This window comes from Podospora pseudoanserina, chromosome 2 (genome assembly GCF_035222485.1).
Source record: "Podospora pseudoanserina strain CBS 124.78 chromosome 2, whole genome shotgun sequence".
Taxonomy (NCBI): domain Eukaryota; kingdom Fungi; phylum Ascomycota; class Sordariomycetes; order Sordariales; family Podosporaceae; genus Podospora; species Podospora pseudoanserina.
This window is the reverse complement of record NC_085921.1, coordinates 1,567,795-1,586,727: the sequence shown is the minus strand read 5'-3', so window position 1 is coordinate 1,586,727 and position 18,933 is coordinate 1,567,795. Positions and strand designations below refer to the sequence as shown.

Below are 18,933 nucleotides of genomic sequence, written 5' to 3'. Positions count from 1 at the left end.
TCGTATCATAACATCCCAATCACAACGTTCGTATGTGTTCCCGGTGTCGGTAAAAAAAACAACAAAAAAAAAAGTCTAGGCAATACCCTGTCGCTAATGCCCACCGCCCATAATAAAAGAATATCTGCCGGTCGTTGTCATCGTCGTCGTCTAATTCGTACCCGTCATAGTCGTGTGTCTTTGTCTTGTCCTCATACCATGCTCATGTCGTCTCGTACTAGCGTTGCTTTTGTGTTGTTCATAAGGTAGTTTCAAATTATTATTCATGCGGTACAGTGACCCCTAGTTTCCTTTCTGTGGTACTGATTTACCGCCGCCTTGACGAGTGAGCCGACGACGGTGCTGGGTAATAAGCCTTGCAGTCGTCACAGTACTCCTCCATGCGGATCGTCTGCCATATCGACCTGTCCCCGCAGCGGGTCTGGATCATGCTGGCCGGGTCGCAAAAGGTGGCAAACGAGAAGGTGATGTGCTTGCAGAGGAAGGCGTGGGCGTAGTATTTACACATCTTGTGTCTCTGTATGTGGTATGATGCAGATATGATGTATGGTAGTTGTGGCCGTGGGATGTCCGCGGGATGAGGGTTGAGGCAACGTCAAGTTAAGGTTGGCCCAAGGTGGAGAGAGATGGAGAGAGAGAGAGAGAGAATATACTGTGCGTACTCCGTGTCTGGTGATGAGAGAGGTGAAGTCTTTGGATGGGATAGGAAGGAACAGGGGACACATAACTTAAAGTAAGAGAGAGAAAGAAAGAAAGAACGCCTTGTTTCTATTTTAAACAACTATCACAAAATGGAATGTAGGGTATGCATGAATAAAAGTGAGATGATATAGATGAGACCTGACCTTTTGGCAACTTTCCAACTCACCTTCTTCGTATAACATCCCACATCGAGTCCAAAGCCCAGGCAACCACAAACCGGAATATCGGGACTGGCAGTGTTGCGGTGGGATGGGACAGACAAAATGGGGATAAACCAGCTGAAGAGCCAGTGGCGAGATGGTTCCCGCCTCATATGCGCAGCAAGACAAGTCGTGCAGATCGCCTCAAAGGGCAGGCCTCATCCAGCTTTTGTTCCTGGCTTCGGAGAGGGCTGACTACTACTACCACGTTTTGCTTGCTTGCAGCTTCGGCTCTCAGCTCGGCGGTGGGGAAAATGGTGTGTGTTCTGCAGATGGCAGATCGTGTTGCGTATGCCTCTCTTTCTCTGCCGCAATCTAACCGGGCCCCGACGCTGACTCGCTGGAACCTTTTCATCCATGCAGCACGAGGTGGTATGCATCCGGGAGGATAGGTGCAGCCTCAGCTGCCTTGCAGGCTGGGTACCTCGAGTCTTTCATAGGACGACGGCAACCCCACCTCCCTCCCAACACAGCCAGTCTGAAAGTTCTCACCGGCGCCTCAGAGGCTGAAAGGCATGATGAGGCCATGGAAGCTGCCGGAAAGGGGAACTCGGAGGGAAGGGTTATCTCACCAACGTCGACTTCACACTGCAACATGGCCGGCATAAGCAAGTGGTTATTCCCCGTCTTTGGGCCGTGCCGTACGGTCCAATGGAAACACGGATCCCGACCGAACGGCGAGCGGCCCCCGGTAGCAATAGATGGCTCTGCCCCCGAGTCGCAGGCTCCTTAGTCTCGGACTCAATCACTTGATCTTGTGCGGCTTCCGAGATAGGAATGCTCCAAGAACCAGAGGTTGCAGCTGTGCAACACTCACTCACACGTCTGACCGCCTCCCGCCTTCGGGACCCCAAAGTATGGGGAATCAGTGATAGATGATTAGTAGCCAAAAAAGGAGGCTCTTCTCGTCAACCTGGTTTTGTTACCCGAACGTCGGCCGGGAATATTGGGACTCGAAACACAAGAGACGGCTCTTTCCCACGGCGGGCTTTTATAGGGCTGCAGGGCCCAACCAGTACGACGCAGTGTAACGGAGCAGTGAAGCAATCGAGGTCGATCGGAGCGTTATACGTACTGCTGAGCGTCCCAAAACGGGTGCGGCTCGCGTTGGGTGTGGTTGGGGGCCGAACGACGGTCGAGAAACCGAGGGTGTCCCTGATGGACGACCGGTTATCAGCTACTGTTGGAGCTGGAGCTGATTAAAGATGCTGTTTTGGATACCAATTCCAGTCGGGCCGTGGTCCATGGAGGTTGAGCGAGGGGCCTGATCCATCTTCACCGCCAGTTTCTTCTGATGAGGCAAACGAAAGTGGTGTGGAGACGGGCGATTTCGAGGCCAGCGGGAGCCAGCGCTGAGCTGTCAGGAGTACCATGCTGTTGTGTAAAGATGGCGATGCTGGCCATTGAGTGGTAGGTGGTGAGCAGTGAGGGGTGGCCGCAGATGCCCAGGCCAGGTCTTGGCTCTTCTTTTTTCGATGCTGGTTGCTGGACCCGCGTTGATTTTGTGTGTTGTTGTTGTTGTTGTCGTCAGAGAAAATGGAGGTGGCTGGGAGTCCAATTGATTGATTTGATATCTGTCTCGTGCTCAATTGAGCAGAGACGAGTATGCCATCGATGCTGCCATGATTGCGGGGAAGGGATCCTGTGATTACATCACCAGTCCAGTTCGAGATGTTGAATCCTGGTTGTAGCGTAAAACGAAGACGAGCACGAGGTGTATGTGCAACCGAAGACCAATCGTGTGAGGCCCATGTTACTTGAGAATAAAAATATTCGACGAGAACGTGGTTCCCGAGACACAATGAAAATCGGGACGTCGCTCTGTCTCACTCAGCCGCTTTTGGGTGGTGGGAATTATGAAACAATGCAGAAATGTTAGTGAATGGCAGGAGATATGCAGGTGATACTAACAGAAACTACCCCAAGGGACACCAACCCTCATAACCCCTTGCCCCAGCCCTGCCGCCCTGCCCCCCGCCTTCGATCTTGCTGTTTGATATGTTCGGTACCAGTCAAATCACCGCCGTCTTTTTTTCGACTTTGGATCTCGTCCGTGTGTCGTCCGTTCTTTTTGCCATTGAAGGCTCCTGATACACGACCGGCGCTTGATTGCCGGCGCCTGCGGCTCTCCGACCGTATTCCTCCCCCCCACAGAACCGCGTCTAAGGACCCAGGGCCCAGCAGCAGCGCGTCTTTTTGTCGTCGTATCAGCGTATCATCAGAGAGGAGGCGGTGGACAACTCACCTTGCAGAAACATCCTGCATCTCGAACCACGCCTTGTCCGTCACTCATTTGGGCCTGCTGCTCTCTCTGCCTTCTCTCCTTTTCCCTCTTTTCCTCTCTCTCGTTCATCAGTCGCTCATTTGAAGGGCCCCCCTTCGTCCCAAGTCGCTCTTTTTTCTTCCCTGCCCTGACGTTGCAGCTGTCGGTGCGTCTGCATCTGCGTCATCCCATCGAAGCAAGCCGCCATCGCATCGCATCGCGTCCAAGGCAGGTCCACTCGTTCATGCAGGAGACTGGACCCTCGTTGTTCCTTGCTGCTGCTGCTGCTGCTGGTGCTGCTCCTACCTTCCTCTCTTTTGCTCCAGCGCTTCGAGAACAAGAGGAGACAAGAGACAAAACACAAGGCACAAGAAACAAGACAAGATCCCAACCCCCGGTTATGCATCTTGCGCTTTTGCCCTCGTCCACTCTTGGCTAGATTGCCGCCGCCCACACTCACATTCGAAATCCTGCTTACGCGGGGCTCAAAACCCCCCTTGTTTACTTTCCCCGACCTCACCCTGCATGAGGCGGCAGCCGACCTGGTATTTCCACCTTTCACCTCGTCTGCGACCTCAAATCCCATCGTGAGCTTCAGCTTCTTGACCTCACTTCGACTTCCGCCGCGCCCGGCCCTTGACTCCACCGCGGCTCCCGTTCTCGACTTGGCTCCCGGAGCTGGCCATCTGAAGCGACGCTACCACTTGTCACGGCTCCAGGGGTTTCAAAGACACTCCACATCTGGCACCTCGACCTCCCCAGCCCCCAAGTGTGCTTTCGTCTTGATTTTACGGGGCCGTCATCGCCAGTTCTGGGTCGCCGGTTTGACCGCTCTGCCCCTGGTCCACCGATACGGGGATCCCCTCAACGTCCAACGGCGTCTGCGTTTGTGCTGCTGCCGCTCGTTGCTGCTGGAACTGCTGCGGTCTCTCCCGCTCCCGCTGCCGCAGCTGCAGAACCTGGGGAGGATTTGACATCTGCCATTGCGGGTAAACGACACATGCCATCGAGACCCGGACGTCGTCGCCATGCCCAGTCTCGCAAACCGCACACTCACCACCACCGCCTCTGACTCCCAGCCTCGACTCTTCCTTCTGTCCTCTCGCTCCTAACGACGGATTGTCTTGCCTGTTTCACGAGGCTGCCGATTCGCTGTTCAACTTGTACAAATTGCGCTTTGGGAGGCTGCCCGCTTTCGCTGTATCATATTGGTCAGTACTCCTCCAATCGTCATGCTCACCATCCGACACCCGATTCTCATGCCAACTTTATAGTCTTTTCTGTAATTAAAACGGAGCCATTCCTCGGACTGCGGCTCGTGACGCTTGATTGTGGCTCCACGGCGAGGCCGGATCAAGAGCCTCTTTGACTATACTAAACACAGACCAAGTAGCCCCTCCCGTTTCGGATGCTTTTCGACTTTTGATGCAGAATACGATCAGCCCCAAGCAACCACCAGTCACCCGCACTCTCGGTTTCCTTATAGGACCGGCCCTGCATTACTTGTTCTTTACACCTCGGTTGCACCAACCCATTGCATAGCTTCACCGTAGCCGGGCCCTTCCTCTGCTTTGCGTTCTCCTAACAGGGCAAGAGGTCACAGACCCATTCTCCTCCGTCTGGCTTCATGGCGTCCTCCGAAGTTGATCAAAAGTTTCTCGGCAAGGCCGCCAAGGCCGTCGAGCACGAAAACCCCCTGCTTGCTTCCGTCCTGTACAAGATCCTGGGACTCTCCATCAACCTTTCACATCAGCTTGTCAAGGCCAAGAAACAACGACGACCGGATGGAACCCCCACATCAGCCCAACTGGATCTGTCATTTCACATAATATGGCTCTCTCGAGAAGGATTGGTGTTGCTGGAGCAGTATGTGGTGCCCATGGTGGGGGCCTATACCGAACTCAAGGTGCTCGCATACAAGCTGCGTGCTTCCTTCTACCACATTTTCGTCCTATTCCACAACACGCCCCCGGTATCTTCGATGGGCGTCAACACACCCGACCCCCAGAATACACCACAATCACGACTGGACAAGGGCAAGGGAGTCGCGACGGATGACGGCAGTGCTCCATCAAGCGCAAAACCAAGCCGAAATTTTGAAGGAGGACCGGTTGGGCCACCACCAGGCTTTGGTCCTGAGTCACCATCAGCGTTCCTTCTCAAGCCCGGCGATTATTTACCAATAGCCCATCAGTACTTCAAGGAGGCTGCCGAACTTGCCGACAAGATCTTGTGGGGCTCACATTCATTACGCCTGTCGGTCAAGACAGAGTATGCTGCCTTTTTATACGAATGTGTCCACGATTTCGAAGGAAGTCGAAAATTGGCCAAGGAAACAGTCGCCCAGGTCTATGACGCCACGGAAGGAATCGACAACGACATGTTCAACGATGCCTGTGAACTAGTGACCGTTTTGGGGAAGATGATGAAACGAGGGCTTAATTCGAGCAACAAGAACCCAGCATCAAGCACGGGCTCGCAGCCGCCAGCGAGGACAGAGAAGGGAGAGCCAAGCGCGCCACCAGGGATGATATAACAGAGACTTCGAAAGACGATCACGGTTTTCTACTTGATCGACTACTACACCCCCAGTTCGAAAATAATACAACCCTTATATACTCGGTGATTTTCCGCGCAAATTTCCGGCATCAAACTGGGACATGCTTCTCGTTTCTCACAATCATCTTTGTATGCATATACTGTACATACGTTTTCCGGGAAGGGTGGGGGGTTAAGAGGGAAGGAAGGGTGGACAGGTCAAAAAGGAGTTTTGCAGTGGAATCTTTTTTCTGCTTTTAATGTTTATTGTGTTTTTTTTTCTGGCATTATTTTTATACTCCTCTTGTCTTTCTACTGTTGGTCGATGATACCCGATACGTCGAACTCAGGCGACGGTTGTCTTTTGGTGTTGATACTATTCTGTCTATCTGATGGTGGTGTGTGTGTGTGTGTGTTTGTGTGTGTGTTTGGAGTTTTGTTGTCTTGTCGGTTGTAATTTGGGATTTTTGGTATTTATGGGGGAAATTTGTGTGTTGGTGTTGAAGGAGGGGATGGGAGGAGGGAATGGGGAGGGTGTATTTATGGTAGATTTGACATATTGATGTTGATTCGAGTGGATTTGTTTGTGTTTTTGGATGTGTTGATTTTGTGATCGAGGTTTGTCATGGGAGGCTTTGGAGTTGCTCCCCAGTAACCACTACACCTCATGAAAGATCCACCAAAGGCCTAAATGACCCTGCTGAACTTGAATTCGACACACCATACCCGCTGACAACTCGGTATAGTCACCCGATCCTCTTCCACCCACCTGAAGCCAAGCATCAGTGGCGTCCACCACAAACATCAAGCCACTAACAGCAACAACACCCACATGAAGAATGGTGTCAAGGGACGAGGGTGTTTGCTCCCTTTATCAACGCATGTGCCAGTCCTCCTGTTTCTGAAATGATCACTGGTTGTTGTTGGTGGTGGTTCTTCTGATTGTTGTTGGCGGTTCTTTGCTTTTGAAGTTCACTGGACCAAGGGATTTACCCAACAGCCAGTCCACGACATCTTCATCAACAAAACCTCTATCAGTCCAGAAAGAAACACAAGTTCAGTTGGGCATGGCCAACAGCCGTCGTAGAAAGACTTTTAGGGGTGTACCCGAACCAACAACGACCGAGACCTCGACAAACATGCGAAGATGACGGGATCAGGAAAGTTGGGTGATTCTGAAGACGGCTGTTGGATACAATGATGTAGATTACAGAGAGGCTGCAGAATGGGCCTCTTATAGCCACAAATGTAAGAAGAATATCGGATGTTGGAAGAGTGAGCCACTGAGGCTACACCGTCTGCAGACAATAACCACGTCACCTTCACCTCCTGAAACAAAGCAAACGAGTGAAATTGGTAATCGGACCATTTGGTGTAATAGCATGACATAGCAATCCAGTCTGATGGCTTGGAATGACTTAGCATCTGAACATCGGCGACAGAATGACCTTGAACCACCAGAAATACCGCAAGCCACGAAGGTAGCACGAGAGACAAGGGATCAACAAGTGGAGTCTTGTAGGGTTGTTAAGTTGGAAGGGAAACTCTGTCAACTTCAAGCTTGCCTATAAAATTGTGATGAAAGTAAGCCTGAATAGATCTAATCACTATGAGGGAGGACCGACTGGCCAGAAAGATGTCTTTGTCTACTCATGGGGAGGTTTAGAACTCATAATTAAAGAAGATAACACTCGGTGCTTTCACAACCACGACATAACCTTGATGTACATCAACGCATAACTATAACCTTATGAGCCCTTAAAATTTAGAGATAAGAGAAAGCGGCTGACAAAATTAAGCATTTGGGAGCTAGGTCATTAGAGCTGACATCGCCGTCATCACACAACACAAAGCAATAAGTACTGATTGGCCTATAATCATAAGACGGTGTGTACTCAATGCTCTTATCCCTATACTCTTTATTGCCTCCTCATCTGTCCAGCAGCCTGCACAAATCACCATGACCCTGCCGACAACTCACCGAAATCACCCCTGAGATTCCGCTCAGCAGAAAAAGGGGTGATGTAAACAGAACCGGCCGGCCAGTCAAAACAAGTCCTACCAAAAAAAAGGTGCATCCCAATCCCACCAGACAAAAGAAATCTATCGCCCCCCCCCACCCCCCCCCGCCAAAAGAAAACACCCTCTCCAGCCCAACTAAATCCTCCAACTTAGCCGTAAAAGCTCAGCAAAATCGGATGAGAAAGAGACCGAGGAAGCTTGAGAATGTCATCTGATAGCGCCTCTCTTATGTCTGCAAACAAGCCTCACGGCAAGGCTTCAGATGAGCATTAGTGGCAAACATGGTATCAGGATTCGAATTTTTCACCTCGCCATGTGGACAAGAACACGCCGGGGTCATCAAATCAATAAAAGGGACACGCTGTAGTATTTTCTTCGAATATATCTCTGCTGGCAAGCTTTGACCTGGCCAAGCGGCCAAAAAGCAAACAGACCCGAAGGATCACGATCAGTTATTCTACACTACTGTTTACTACCCTTCATTCAACCTCCACTTGGAAAGTACCTTGAACAGCTTTCTATTGTGCAGTTCGCACTGCCCAGCAACAACCCCCCAACATCACCCCCTGAGTAGAGAGAGGGGCCCACAAAAAAGGGGCTATGGGAATGTAAAACAAACCTACAAAGGTACAACCAGGCAGCATAAACTAAATATTAGAAGACTCTAAACAATAAAGATAACAGGCACAAGCAAACTAGCAATGGAAATAAAACCTATCACTGACTCTGTCCCCCTTGGCCGCCCTGTCCGCCAAAGCTATTCGGCGGACGCCAGCGTCGACTAACTGGATCCAAGACCCAGTCACTTTGAGGGGGCGGAAGCACTTGATTTTGCTGCTGCTGCTGCGGCTGTTGCGGTTGTTGCTGCCCAGGATAACCTTGTCCAGCGACATACGCCTGAGCTCCTGACTGCGCAGCGGGATTTCTGCTGCTGATAGTAGTAAACCCTCGCCCGCACAAGCCTGCTGGCTCGACTGGGCTTGTGAATATCCTGGGGCGTAGTATTGTTGACCGGGCTGTGGGCATAGCACTGGTGCGCGCGTTGAAGCTGCTGTCCCTGCTGTTGCTGGGGTGCATACGCCTGCGTCTGCGCCTGTTGGTATGCCTGCTGCTGCTGAGCAACAGCATTGTAGCCAGCTGGGTTCTGGGCTTGTGCAGGCGCAGGATAATGCACAGCCTGGGGAGAATGTTGAAGCGGTGGCTGGCCGCGACATCCGTCGTCGTGGCATCTTTGTATGCTCAAATCCCAAAGGAAGTTGCAAGTAGGGCAGTACCATCCTCCTTTAGCTCCCGACATCGTGATCTGCGATATGACTTTGGAATCGATGAGAACTGGTGATGGCTGTGGAGGGTGGGCTGCTTGAGTGTTGCTCGCTTGCAGATGCTGGTGCCATGGAAAGAAGATGAAGACGGTGATGGTGATGGAGAGCAAGTGGAGGAGTTGATGATGGCCATGACAAGGTAGTTATACTGGTACATTAAGGTATGACGAGGAACATCTCTGGCTGCAGCAGAGAACTCTTGATACTTTTGTGACGTGGAAGCAAACAGGAAAAGGGGGCAATAATATGAAGCATGAAACTGAATACGCAAGGAAACTACAGCCGCAAGATCCAGACTTTGACATCAGTCTCCATGTGACAAAACCAATTGCTGCCAGTATGTTCTTCAGTGTAGATATTTAAGGACTGCCAGTGATTTCCCCAGCTTAGCATGAACTCTTGCCAGCTTCCCATCAGCAACAACACCCATCCAACCACCTTACCTATCTCGCAACTCTTCAAGTTGGCCCGTTTTTCGCCACTCTATCAAGAACCTTCATACTTTCCGCAGCTCTGCGAAGATGCGCAGTTGTCACTTAGAGATTCACCCCTGTGAATGTCCCTACGTCAGACCCAATGCTTGTCCTTCGGCAACGCCCATCCAGCAGAAGATGCCACTCAGATTATATGCCGCAATTCTTGCCGTTATCAGGGAAGACCGTGGATGTGCTGCAGATGCACTGAATGGACCGCGATGACTGGCCAGTGCCGCTGATCTCGTTCCAACACTGACTAAATGTCTTAAGAAACCTTGAGATCTCAAGCAAAGATAGAGCCTCCCAGGGCTAGGTCCACTCCGCCTGTTGTCCAAGTGGACGCTGCCTTGATCTTTCCTCCTCAACTCAACTGTACCTTTCTCTAGCACACAATGAATCCCAAATGCACTTTTTGAGGACGACCCAGTTCGAGGATGGACTTTTCACCCATTCTAAACACCAAGCCATCCACCTACCACAACCACTTACGTTCCAGCTTCTTGTAGACCCCCTCAACATGTGCTTCAGACACTCCATCGTCCACCCCTACCACTGCTTCAGCTCCGCACGCAGCCTCTGCTCAGCCTGTCCATCCCAGATCCGGTCCCGAACCCAACTCTGCAGCGAGGCAGAGGCGACCGATCCCCTGGACCGCCGCCAGCTCTGCACCAACACTCTATTCCTCCCAGCCATGCGTATACCGGGATTGTTACTGCCAGGGCAGGCCATGGTCTTGCTGCAAATGCGGGACAGAAATCGAAGAGGGCGGTAGATGCACGAATGATACCTACAGTGGGAGAGGAACCCGAGGTCGCCACAGATGCTGCAAGGATTGCACGCAAGATCCCGAGCTGCGCATGTTGCTTTTTCTTTACTTTCACCTTTCGGGAGCTGACGGACAATAAGCAATGGGAGGTTACCACGACGTCGAATTTCCCCATGAGGAACCGGGGTTCTTCCCCAGAAGCCCTCCGTTCCAGTACCCCGACGGCCTCCCTGATGGCATTGCCGATTTTTCGATAACCGATCCTGCACTTGGTCTGGAACAACATGGCCCTGTGTCTGTGCCTGTTGTTCAACCCATCTTGGTGCCCCCGCAGCCTCCCGCCCAAGAGACACCCATGGCTGCGGTTGTGGATGCCACTGCACCTCCCGGCGGCACCAACAGCGGTATCAACGGTGGTAGCAGTGCACCTACCAATGGCAATCGGGGCCCGTCTCCTGCGTGCTCCTACGGCTCGTCTCCAGCTGCTGTCAAGGATGATGGCAATGGCGGATCCAACGACAAGCAAGGATCTGACGGCAATGACGAATCCAACAACACTGGCGGTCAATCAACTGCCTCTTGGAGCATCGTTCACTCTCTTCCAAGGCTTACTCGATGGCTTTCTGACGCCTCGTCTTTATGTTTCAAGGCACTGCCTATGTTTTTTGAGGCCGTTTTCATACACTGGATTGGAGGGCTTGGTACATTTCTGGAAGCGTGGATATTTCTTTTCAAGGCCTCACCACGGTTGATCAGCGTCACTAAGCAACTATCTTAAGCCTGTCGAGTATTTCCAAGACCAAATCATTTTCTCAATGGATAGCTCTAAACCTCAAGCGTGTCATGGTCCTGCGGCCGGTTGGTTGTACGTGACAGGCGCCCCTATGTGCAGCCTCCCGTGTTGTTGGTGTTTGTGTCAAGGGTGACACAGGGGACCATGGGGGCGCACAGGTGACTCGGGAAGACACAGCATGATGCTGCTGGTAGCCAGTGCAGTGCGAGTGTTGTGTGTGTGTGTGTGTGTGTGTGTGTATAAAAGGGCTCTCGGCCGTTTTCTTCTTCTCTTTTGATCTGATCATTTCTTTTTTTTTTGGTTAACTCTTTACTCCTTTTTGTTTCTGATTTGGATTTTTTCTTTTTTTGCTGCTGGCAAGCTGTTGTCAGCTTGCTGCTGTGGTGTTACCGACCATCATGGTAATAGCGTGGATGTGCTGTCAGTGCGACTTTGGGAATCGGGATGGGCGGTACTGTGGGGGGCAGATTGTGGGGGGAGGGCAGATTGTTTATGAGGTTGCTTGTGGGCATGGGAGGTGTGAGGGGTGTACGGAGGGGGGTAGAGGTGAGTTTCGGGAATGCTGATATGGGTTCTGGGGTGGTGTTAACTGTTGGCAGGACCGCAGTCGTTGTTGGAGGCACAGGGGCAGTATCAGGGTGGTTACCGGCAATATTATCCACAGCAGGAGGAGGTTCGTCAAACCGCGACTCTTCAGCCTCTGATGTCAAATCAGCAGCCTCCAGCACTGAGCTCCTGGTTTTGGAAGACCGGATCCATCGGATTGACGATGCCGTCGTCTGAGCTTCGACCTGCCGGCGTGCGGGACACGGAAGGGGACGAAGAGTATTGGGTTAATTGGTCCACACAGGGGATTCGACCGCCCCCTGAACCGGCGTGTGATCCATGGACAAATCCAGACCACAACGTGTCAGGCCCATTCCCGCAACCTAATCAATCCACCCCTCTTCCTCACCCTAACCCGCCACCACCACCACCACCACCAACTCACGAAATAACCACCACCACCACCTCCCCCCTCCAAACCTACCTCACCTCCCGCCTAAAATCCCAATCCACCAAACCCTGCGTCATGACAATAGGCGAATACGACAAAATGATGTCTGACGCCCCAGCATACACACCCCCAGTGGGGTACCTAGCCGACTACGCTATCCTCACAGCAACCTCTTCCCACCACCACAAGGAAAAGGAAAAAGATCGGAAGAAGAGAGAAGAGATGATGAGACGGGAGGAAAAGGCCTCTTTTGGGTTTGCCGAACGGGTGTGGAGGCGGCATTGTGATGCTGTTAGGGTGAGGGATCTGGAGGGGGAGTTTGGGGAGGGAGGGTATAACGTGGAGGATCAAGGGGAGGAGGTGAAGATGGAGTTGGATGAGGGGGATCATGCTCAGTTGCAGCAGATTTCGAGACGGAAGAAGAGGACGGGGGAGGAGGTTGGGGAACGGAGTAGGAAGGTTAAGGGTAAGGGGAAAGAGAGGGAGAGGGAACAGGTGGGGGAGGGGACGAGGTGGAAGAGGGATAAAGGGAAGGGGAGGGAGAAGGGGCAGGATTATTTTACTGAGACGGTGCAAGGTGGGCAGACGTGGGGTTTTGGGGGGTTGGATGGGGGGATGGATGTTGATGAGACTGAGGCGGAAGAAGGTGGGGGTGATAAGGGTTGTTATCAGGCTACTGTTGAGGATGGGGAGGAGGAGTTGTGATGGTTGTGGGAATAGGGGGTTTGTTTTGTTGACTTTTGTTTTGCTGTTGTCAGGGGTGGCGGAGGATGGGAATAGGGTTAGGGTAATGCCTTGGATATGATTCCTGTGAGTTGTTCTCATTGCTTGTTTGTGCTTGTTTGTGCTTGTGGTTTCAAGTGGTATGTGGGATAATGCTTTCAGGCGATGTTTACCTGACTTGATGTGGGTTTTGTAGGTTTGTTTGGTGGACATGTAACAGTGCGAGCAAGACGCGTTGAGTTGAGAAGCTCAAGGTCGAGTCGCAAGTCATGGTAAACAAAACACTCGAGACTCCCACAACTCCTGCACCTCAAAAAAGTCAAAAATAAAACAGCAGAGGTCTTCAACTGGGTAACAGCAAAAATACCAGATATTAAGATAATGGAAAAAAAAGAAGAAGAAGAAAAAAGAAGAAAAAAAGAAAAAAAAGAAAAGAAAATGAAACAAAAAAAGGGCAAAAGCTTACCGGGCCAACCCACCCAGACACGTGTCTGGGAGAGGTGGCCGGCTACGAAAACCCCGGTGGTTTTACTTCGAATTGAACTCGGGACCTATCGGTTGCAAGCTCCCGGGGGGGGAAGGTAACAGCAGCCCCTCCACCTTGACCATTTGTCCTGACCACGAAGTGTGGCGCCCTGGTCAAGATTACAGGGCTGCTGTTGGAAGGTGGGTGAGGAAGGTGGTATATATACCGTGGTTCTGTCTCTTGGTGTCCCGCCTCTTCTCCTCATGTTCGCTCAGTCGGCCCATAACATCAGCTCGACCTCCCGTGGTCACCGCCCACCGCCACTCACACAATCCACCTCGCGCCTCACAACTTACTCTTCCTCCTCCACTTCGCATAAGGATGCTCCTCACCCACCCGCTCCGGCACCAAATGATCGACCGCCCTCGTGTTCACCAACCCCGGGTGCAACTCCTCCAAACTCGTCACCCCACACATCTTCATCGTCGTCACCAGCTCATCGTTCAAAATCTCCAAATACCTCTCCACCCCTCCCTCCCATACCCCCCAACGCCCACAGCACCCCCCTCCCAACGCCCACCCCCCTCGCCCCCAAACACAACGCCTTGAACACATCCGTCCCCCTCCTCACCCCCCATCAATCAACACCTCCATCCTGTCAAACACCCCGGACAACACCTCTGCAGCTCCAACAGCACCAAAATCGTCCCGGTAGCAGTGTCAAGACTCCTCCCTCCATGGTTGGAAATGACAATCCCATCCACCAACCCCGTCTCCATCGCCCTAACCGCATCGGCCGCAGTCTGCACCCCCTTCAACACAAGCTTAACCCCCTCCGGCAACAAGCCCTTCACCCACCCCAAATCCTCCCACGAAAACGAATCATCAATATACCCCCCCATCACCCTCCCCAGCGCCGCCCCTTTCCCGTCCCCAACAGCAGCTGCCGTCCCCGCCATCGGAGCCAGTGTCCCCCCCCCAGCAGCAGTGGGAATCCGTTCATCAGCCTCCCGCTTCCCAGGCACCGGCGCATCAACCGTGACCATCACCGCCCTGACCCCATTCCTCGCCGCCTCTTCAATCACCCTCTCAGAATTAACCCTGTTTTTATCAACATACAACTGCAGAAACGCCGGGTGAGAGGTATTTTGCCCAGATAAAATCTCCGACAGGGTGAAGGATGCAGACGTGCTGATTGTTTGGGCCATGTCGAGGTTGGAACAAGCCAGTGCTATGGCCTTTTCACCAGACGGGTGGATTATTTTCCCCAGGGAGGTGGGGGAGATGAATATGGGTGATGAGACGGGACAGTTGAGGATGGTGGTGACGAGGGGGGTGGTCGGGGTGGAGACGTTGATCAGGATGCGGGGGCGGAGGGCGAGGTGGGAGTAGAGGGAGGAGTTGGCGCGGTGGGTGAGGCAGTCGGTTGCGGCGGAGGAGATGAATGCGGTTGCCTTTGGGGTGAGGGAGGGGATGGCGGCGAGGGGGAAGTCGTGGGGGGAGATCAAGGTTGATAATGGGGGCTTGGTGGGCACAGATGAGAATATCTGGGGAACGGGGGTTTGGACCGAGTCAGATGATCCGATTTGTGCTGTTGGAGGAAGGGAAGTCCGGATTAGGGAGGGTGAGTGCACTTTGTTGTAGGGGACTGAGGCGTCTTGGCCGGCATGTTGAAGGAGGATTTGGAGACCGCCCGGGTGGGAGGGGGCGAAGGCGGTGAGGTCGTAGACTAGGCCGTTGATTGCTAGCCAGAGGGAACTGGGAGAGTCATGTTGGGATAGTTCTGCTGGGGATATCTTGCGGGACATTTTTTATTTTTTATTTATTTTTGGGTGTTTTACTTTGTGATGAAGATGGGACCGATGTTGGTTGTTGAGCGAGGAGGTGAAGAGTCCGGGCTTACACCGGGGATATCATCCACCGCCGACCGAAGCGACGTCACTTTTCTCGGCCGAAGTTACCGATCTTCGGGACAAAGACCCCCGAGCACCGCGGGTCCGACACCCGACACCACCAAAACACACATCACACACACCGATTCTCTCATGCTTTATCATTATCAGTTCTAAGCAAGCGCCCTCCCGACCAACATCTTGGCCCTCTCACTCAACTCCATCCCCAACGCCAACCCCCTCCCCTCCTCGCTCATCTTCCCCCACGTCTTTTGCAGAATGCTGATTATCTTGTCCTCGTCAATCTCAGGCTTGCTCTCGAAATCATCAAACTGGTCGTCCAAAAACACCAAGCAGGCCACGTCCTCCAGCACCTGCGTCTCCTCGTTATTTTTGAGGTCTTCTTTCCTCACCAGCGCAGCTACACGCTCAATCTCTTCTTTGTCCAGCCCAGGCTGGATCTCGTCTGAGGACAGGAGCTCGGTGAGCTGGGTGGCAGCGACAGACTTTTGTTTTGCCCGCCAGGTGAGGTAGCCCGGCCGGGTCATGGGGTAGGTTGAGCGGGGGATTTCCCAGCTTTATTTCACATCATCAGTTTAGTGTTTATGAGGGGTAAAGGGGGGGATATACCGTCGAAAATGCTGCGCTCGACAGGCCAGCTGCAGGGCGGGCGACGCATCCTTTTTCCGCCTGGCCAGCCAGCGAGTCATTTTTTGGGCGTAGTGCAGCTCGTAGGGGACGTCGTTGGGGCCGGGCCGGGGGTCTTGGGCGTGGGCTGCATCGATGAGGTTAAGGGCTGTGGCGTAATTGCCTGGGAGGGGAGGAAGGGGGGTTGTCATTTTTGGTGGCGGCTGCTGGTAAGTGAACGGGTGAGTGGTGAACTCTCCTTTGTTTGGTGAAGTGGAGATGAGAGACGAAATGGTGCTGTGACCCCCTTTTTTGAGAGGTGGGATGATGTGCTTAGTCAGCAGGCAACGTTCACTCACAGAGAAGAGACAAAAATGTGTGAAGAAAATTGGTTCTTTATTGGAGCATTGCTCGGATCTTTTGGGGGATAGGTGAGAGAAATGGTGCTATTAAGTGAAAGGGGATTGGGGTATCGCTTGAGGGAAATGGGATGATTAGGGCCCAAGGTAATATGTGATGGGAAAGTACTGTTGTAGTGCCAGGTGGTGTGGTAGGGGAACGATGTCTTTGAGTCCTTCTTCCTGTCCTTCTGCTGCTGATGATTCAGAATTTTTCGCGTTCTCTCTCCTTGATCGTAAACTAGCTTCCATTTCATGTCGTATCTCTTGTGTGAAGCTCCGTCGTCGGCAGCTCATTTGTTGGAAGAAATGCTGCTCTTCCTTGCTATGAGCGTATCGTCTTGGGGCGCTCAAAAGCAGGGAAAGACACCAGACCATCGGGACCCTCCCACTGGCAATCTTTCGACAAACACTTCTGATCCGTGAAATCTCTCTCCCTGTGGTTGACCTCATCGCAGAAGCGGCGAAGTGAGCTTCCGGGAATGGGTTCGGAATTTCTCGCAGTAGATGGTGGTAGCGTGCGTGTGACCGCAGCCGTAGTTGGTATCTCGAGTCTCACACGTCTTGTCTGAAGATTGGTAGATGTGATGGTGAGGAAGGGCTGATGAGAGTCTCTGTCGGAAATGCGGAAAGAAAGAAGCGTTTGTGCCAACTCTGCTGATTGTCTGGCGATGATGAGGGAGAGTGTGCGAGATCGTGGCGAATAGGCACATGGTGTTGACACCATGGTGGAGTGGTCGACGACGTTGCTCCGAGGCCGAGTGAGATCCCCAAAATGCTCCACGGGTTGCCAGCTCGTGTGCCTTGACAAAGTCAACACAGCACACTCTTGAGAGGTTGTACGCCAACAGATCAAAACAACCTCCAGGGCTTGAGTACCTAAGTGGTAAACGGCCATGAAAGAAAATTAATAAGCCTTTAAATTATCTTGCAAGGCCATCAAATTGTTTCAAGAGCCTTTGAACCATGTTTTAATGTCTCTTAACTATCTTCTAAGGCTTATTGACTATTTCTTTACGTTCGATAAGTAGCTGAATTGCAAGCAACACAGAGGTTGACAGCAGCACGGTTCACATTCTCATTTGAGGCAGCTATCAAGTGACGTTCACGCAGCAAACGCGAAGGGCCGAACCAGGCGCGACAGCCTTGGCAGCACTGCTGTAGACCACGTCCATGTCGGTATGGCCGCAGACGTAGTAGCAGATTCTGTTCTCGCACATCTTGTCTCGAGGTGGATGATTAGTGTGTGGTGGGTGAGGCGTGGAACTGGTTGAGTGATGAAGCTAAATGTAGCGAGAAGATGTACCTGACTGACGGATCCGTTGATGTATCTGATAGATATGGAGAGAGGAAAAGGAAAGAGTTTGCAGACTGAAAGGAAGCTATTTGTATAACTTCCTCTAAGACGAGAAGAACCACTCGTCATCTATCCACCTCAAGAGGAGCATGGTCTTTCACTTGAGGCGGGGCGCAACGATTCACTTCCATTTAGTCTGGTCGTCAAGAGCAAAAGCTCGGGGTGGATCTCAGAGGTTAGACAGACGGAAACAGAAACCAATGCCGCTACGCTATACTCATTTCTCGCTCAAAAACTGCAAAACCATATCCTCATGCCCTCTCCCAGCCCTCGCATAACCGCTCAAGGATAGAGACTCGAGTTTCCTCAGGTCCGGCCTCGAGGCTGCCTTGAACCTCTCCAAATTAATCCCCCACCACGCACTATCCCGTCCCTCAACCCAGCAATAACAACTTGAAGGACACTTGAAGTTCTCGAAATCTTCATCGTAAGTGAAGTAAGGACAGTAACTGTACACGAAGGTGTGGTTGTCAAGCGGAACAAGAGTGGCACCCCGGCAACAGGCCACCAGGGGCATGACGTGACCTCAGGGGTGGTGTGGATGAGCGTGATCTGGCACATTTTGTCGGTGGAGTGTTGGGATGAAACGATGCCCGTCGTGATGTTGCTCGTACACCGGCGGACGCCCTAAGCAATGTGTCAGCCTTGTCACCTCGGTGAATTCACCTGAACAAAAAGGCAAGTGGCATACCTTGATCAGCACAGTGATGGTCGTCCTGAGCGAAGAATGCTGGGGCAAAAAGTGATTTGCGCGATGTAGACAGTTAGAGCATTCATCCATGAAGAAAAGTGTGTGGTCAGGCGAAAAAAGTCTCCCAGAACTTGTCCACGACGAGAGAACCACTCCGGGAAACAGGCCGCAAAGTCGAAGGGAACTCACCAGCCAGACCTCTCAAACACGTCATCATCCCCATCCCCATCCTCCTACAGAGGAAGGCATGACACCCCACCTCGACAACAAAAACGACCCTTCCACATCGCATCACCAACCACCTAACCAGCTACCCTCATGACAAAATGATTGATAGGCACAAAGAGGTTAACCTATATTATATTATGCATTATGCCTTAAAACATAATTGGTAGGCCTACTACTTTACTCCTAAAGGCATAACTCACAATATAATATAGGTTAACTCATGTTAGACACCCCAAAAAGCTCACTGGCCAACCCGGCCAGACCAGTGTCTGAAAGAGGTGGCCGGCTACGAAAACCTATTAGGGTGGGTTTTACTCCGGAATCGAACTGGGGAGCTATCGGTTGCAAGCTCGCGGCTTGTGGGGGCAGTAATAGCAAGCTCCCACATCCTTAACCATTTGTGCTGACCACAAGGGCGCCCTGGTAGAAGAATATTGAAGCTGGTGTTGGAAGCTGTGAGGTTGACCTAATA

The 18,933-nt window shown here is 52.1% G+C and overlaps 6 protein-coding genes across 6 annotated transcripts; 3 read left to right on the top strand and 3 right to left on the bottom strand.

Moving 5' to 3' along the window:
• Positions 1-307: 307 nt before the first annotated feature.
• On the bottom strand, positions 308-508 carry QC764_203405 (uncharacterized protein; the record flags this gene model as incomplete). The annotated part of the gene is made up of 1 exon (XM_062944042.1): positions 308-508. One exon carries the CDS (start codon positions 506-508, stop codon positions 308-310), a length of 201 nt encoding a protein of 66 aa, XP_062802825.1.
• Positions 509-4,792: 4,284 nt separating this feature from the next.
• Positions 4,793-5,701, top strand: QC764_203400 (uncharacterized protein; the record flags this gene model as incomplete). The annotated part of the gene is made up of 1 exon (XM_062944041.1): positions 4,793-5,701. One exon carries the CDS (start codon positions 4,793-4,795, stop codon positions 5,699-5,701), a length of 909 nt encoding a protein of 302 aa, XP_062802824.1.
• A 4,730-nt stretch (positions 5,702-10,431) lies between these two features.
• Positions 10,432-11,067, top strand: QC764_203395 (uncharacterized protein; the record flags this gene model as incomplete). The annotated part of the gene is made up of 1 exon (XM_062944040.1): positions 10,432-11,067. The coding sequence occupies one exon, from the start codon at positions 10,432-10,434 to the stop codon at positions 11,065-11,067; it is 636 nt and encodes a 211-aa protein (XP_062802823.1).
• A 319-nt stretch (positions 11,068-11,386) lies between these two features.
• QC764_0033880 (uncharacterized protein) lies at positions 11,387-12,784 on the top strand (the record flags this gene model as incomplete). Its single annotated transcript, XM_062940218.1, has 2 exons — positions 11,387-11,628; positions 11,682-12,784. The coding sequence occupies exons 1-2, from the start codon at positions 11,481-11,483 to the stop codon at positions 12,782-12,784; spliced, it is 1,251 nt and encodes a 416-aa protein (XP_062802822.1). The 5' UTR covers positions 11,387-11,480.
• A 1,125-nt stretch (positions 12,785-13,909) lies between these two features.
• Positions 13,910-15,076, bottom strand: QC764_203390 (uncharacterized protein; the record flags this gene model as incomplete). Its single annotated transcript, XM_062944039.1, has 1 exon — positions 13,910-15,076. The coding sequence occupies one exon, from the start codon at positions 15,074-15,076 to the stop codon at positions 13,910-13,912; it is 1,167 nt and encodes a 388-aa protein (XP_062802821.1).
• Positions 15,077-15,333: 257 nt separating this feature from the next.
• Positions 15,334-16,162, bottom strand: QC764_203380 (uncharacterized protein; the record flags this gene model as incomplete). Its single annotated transcript, XM_062944038.1, has 2 exons — positions 15,791-16,162; positions 15,334-15,736 (listed from the first exon to the last, which is right to left on the bottom strand). Exons 1-2 carry the CDS (start codon positions 15,997-15,999, stop codon positions 15,334-15,336), a joined length of 612 nt encoding a protein of 203 aa, XP_062802820.1. The 5' UTR covers positions 16,000-16,162.
• Positions 16,163-18,933: the final 2,771 nt, after the last annotated feature.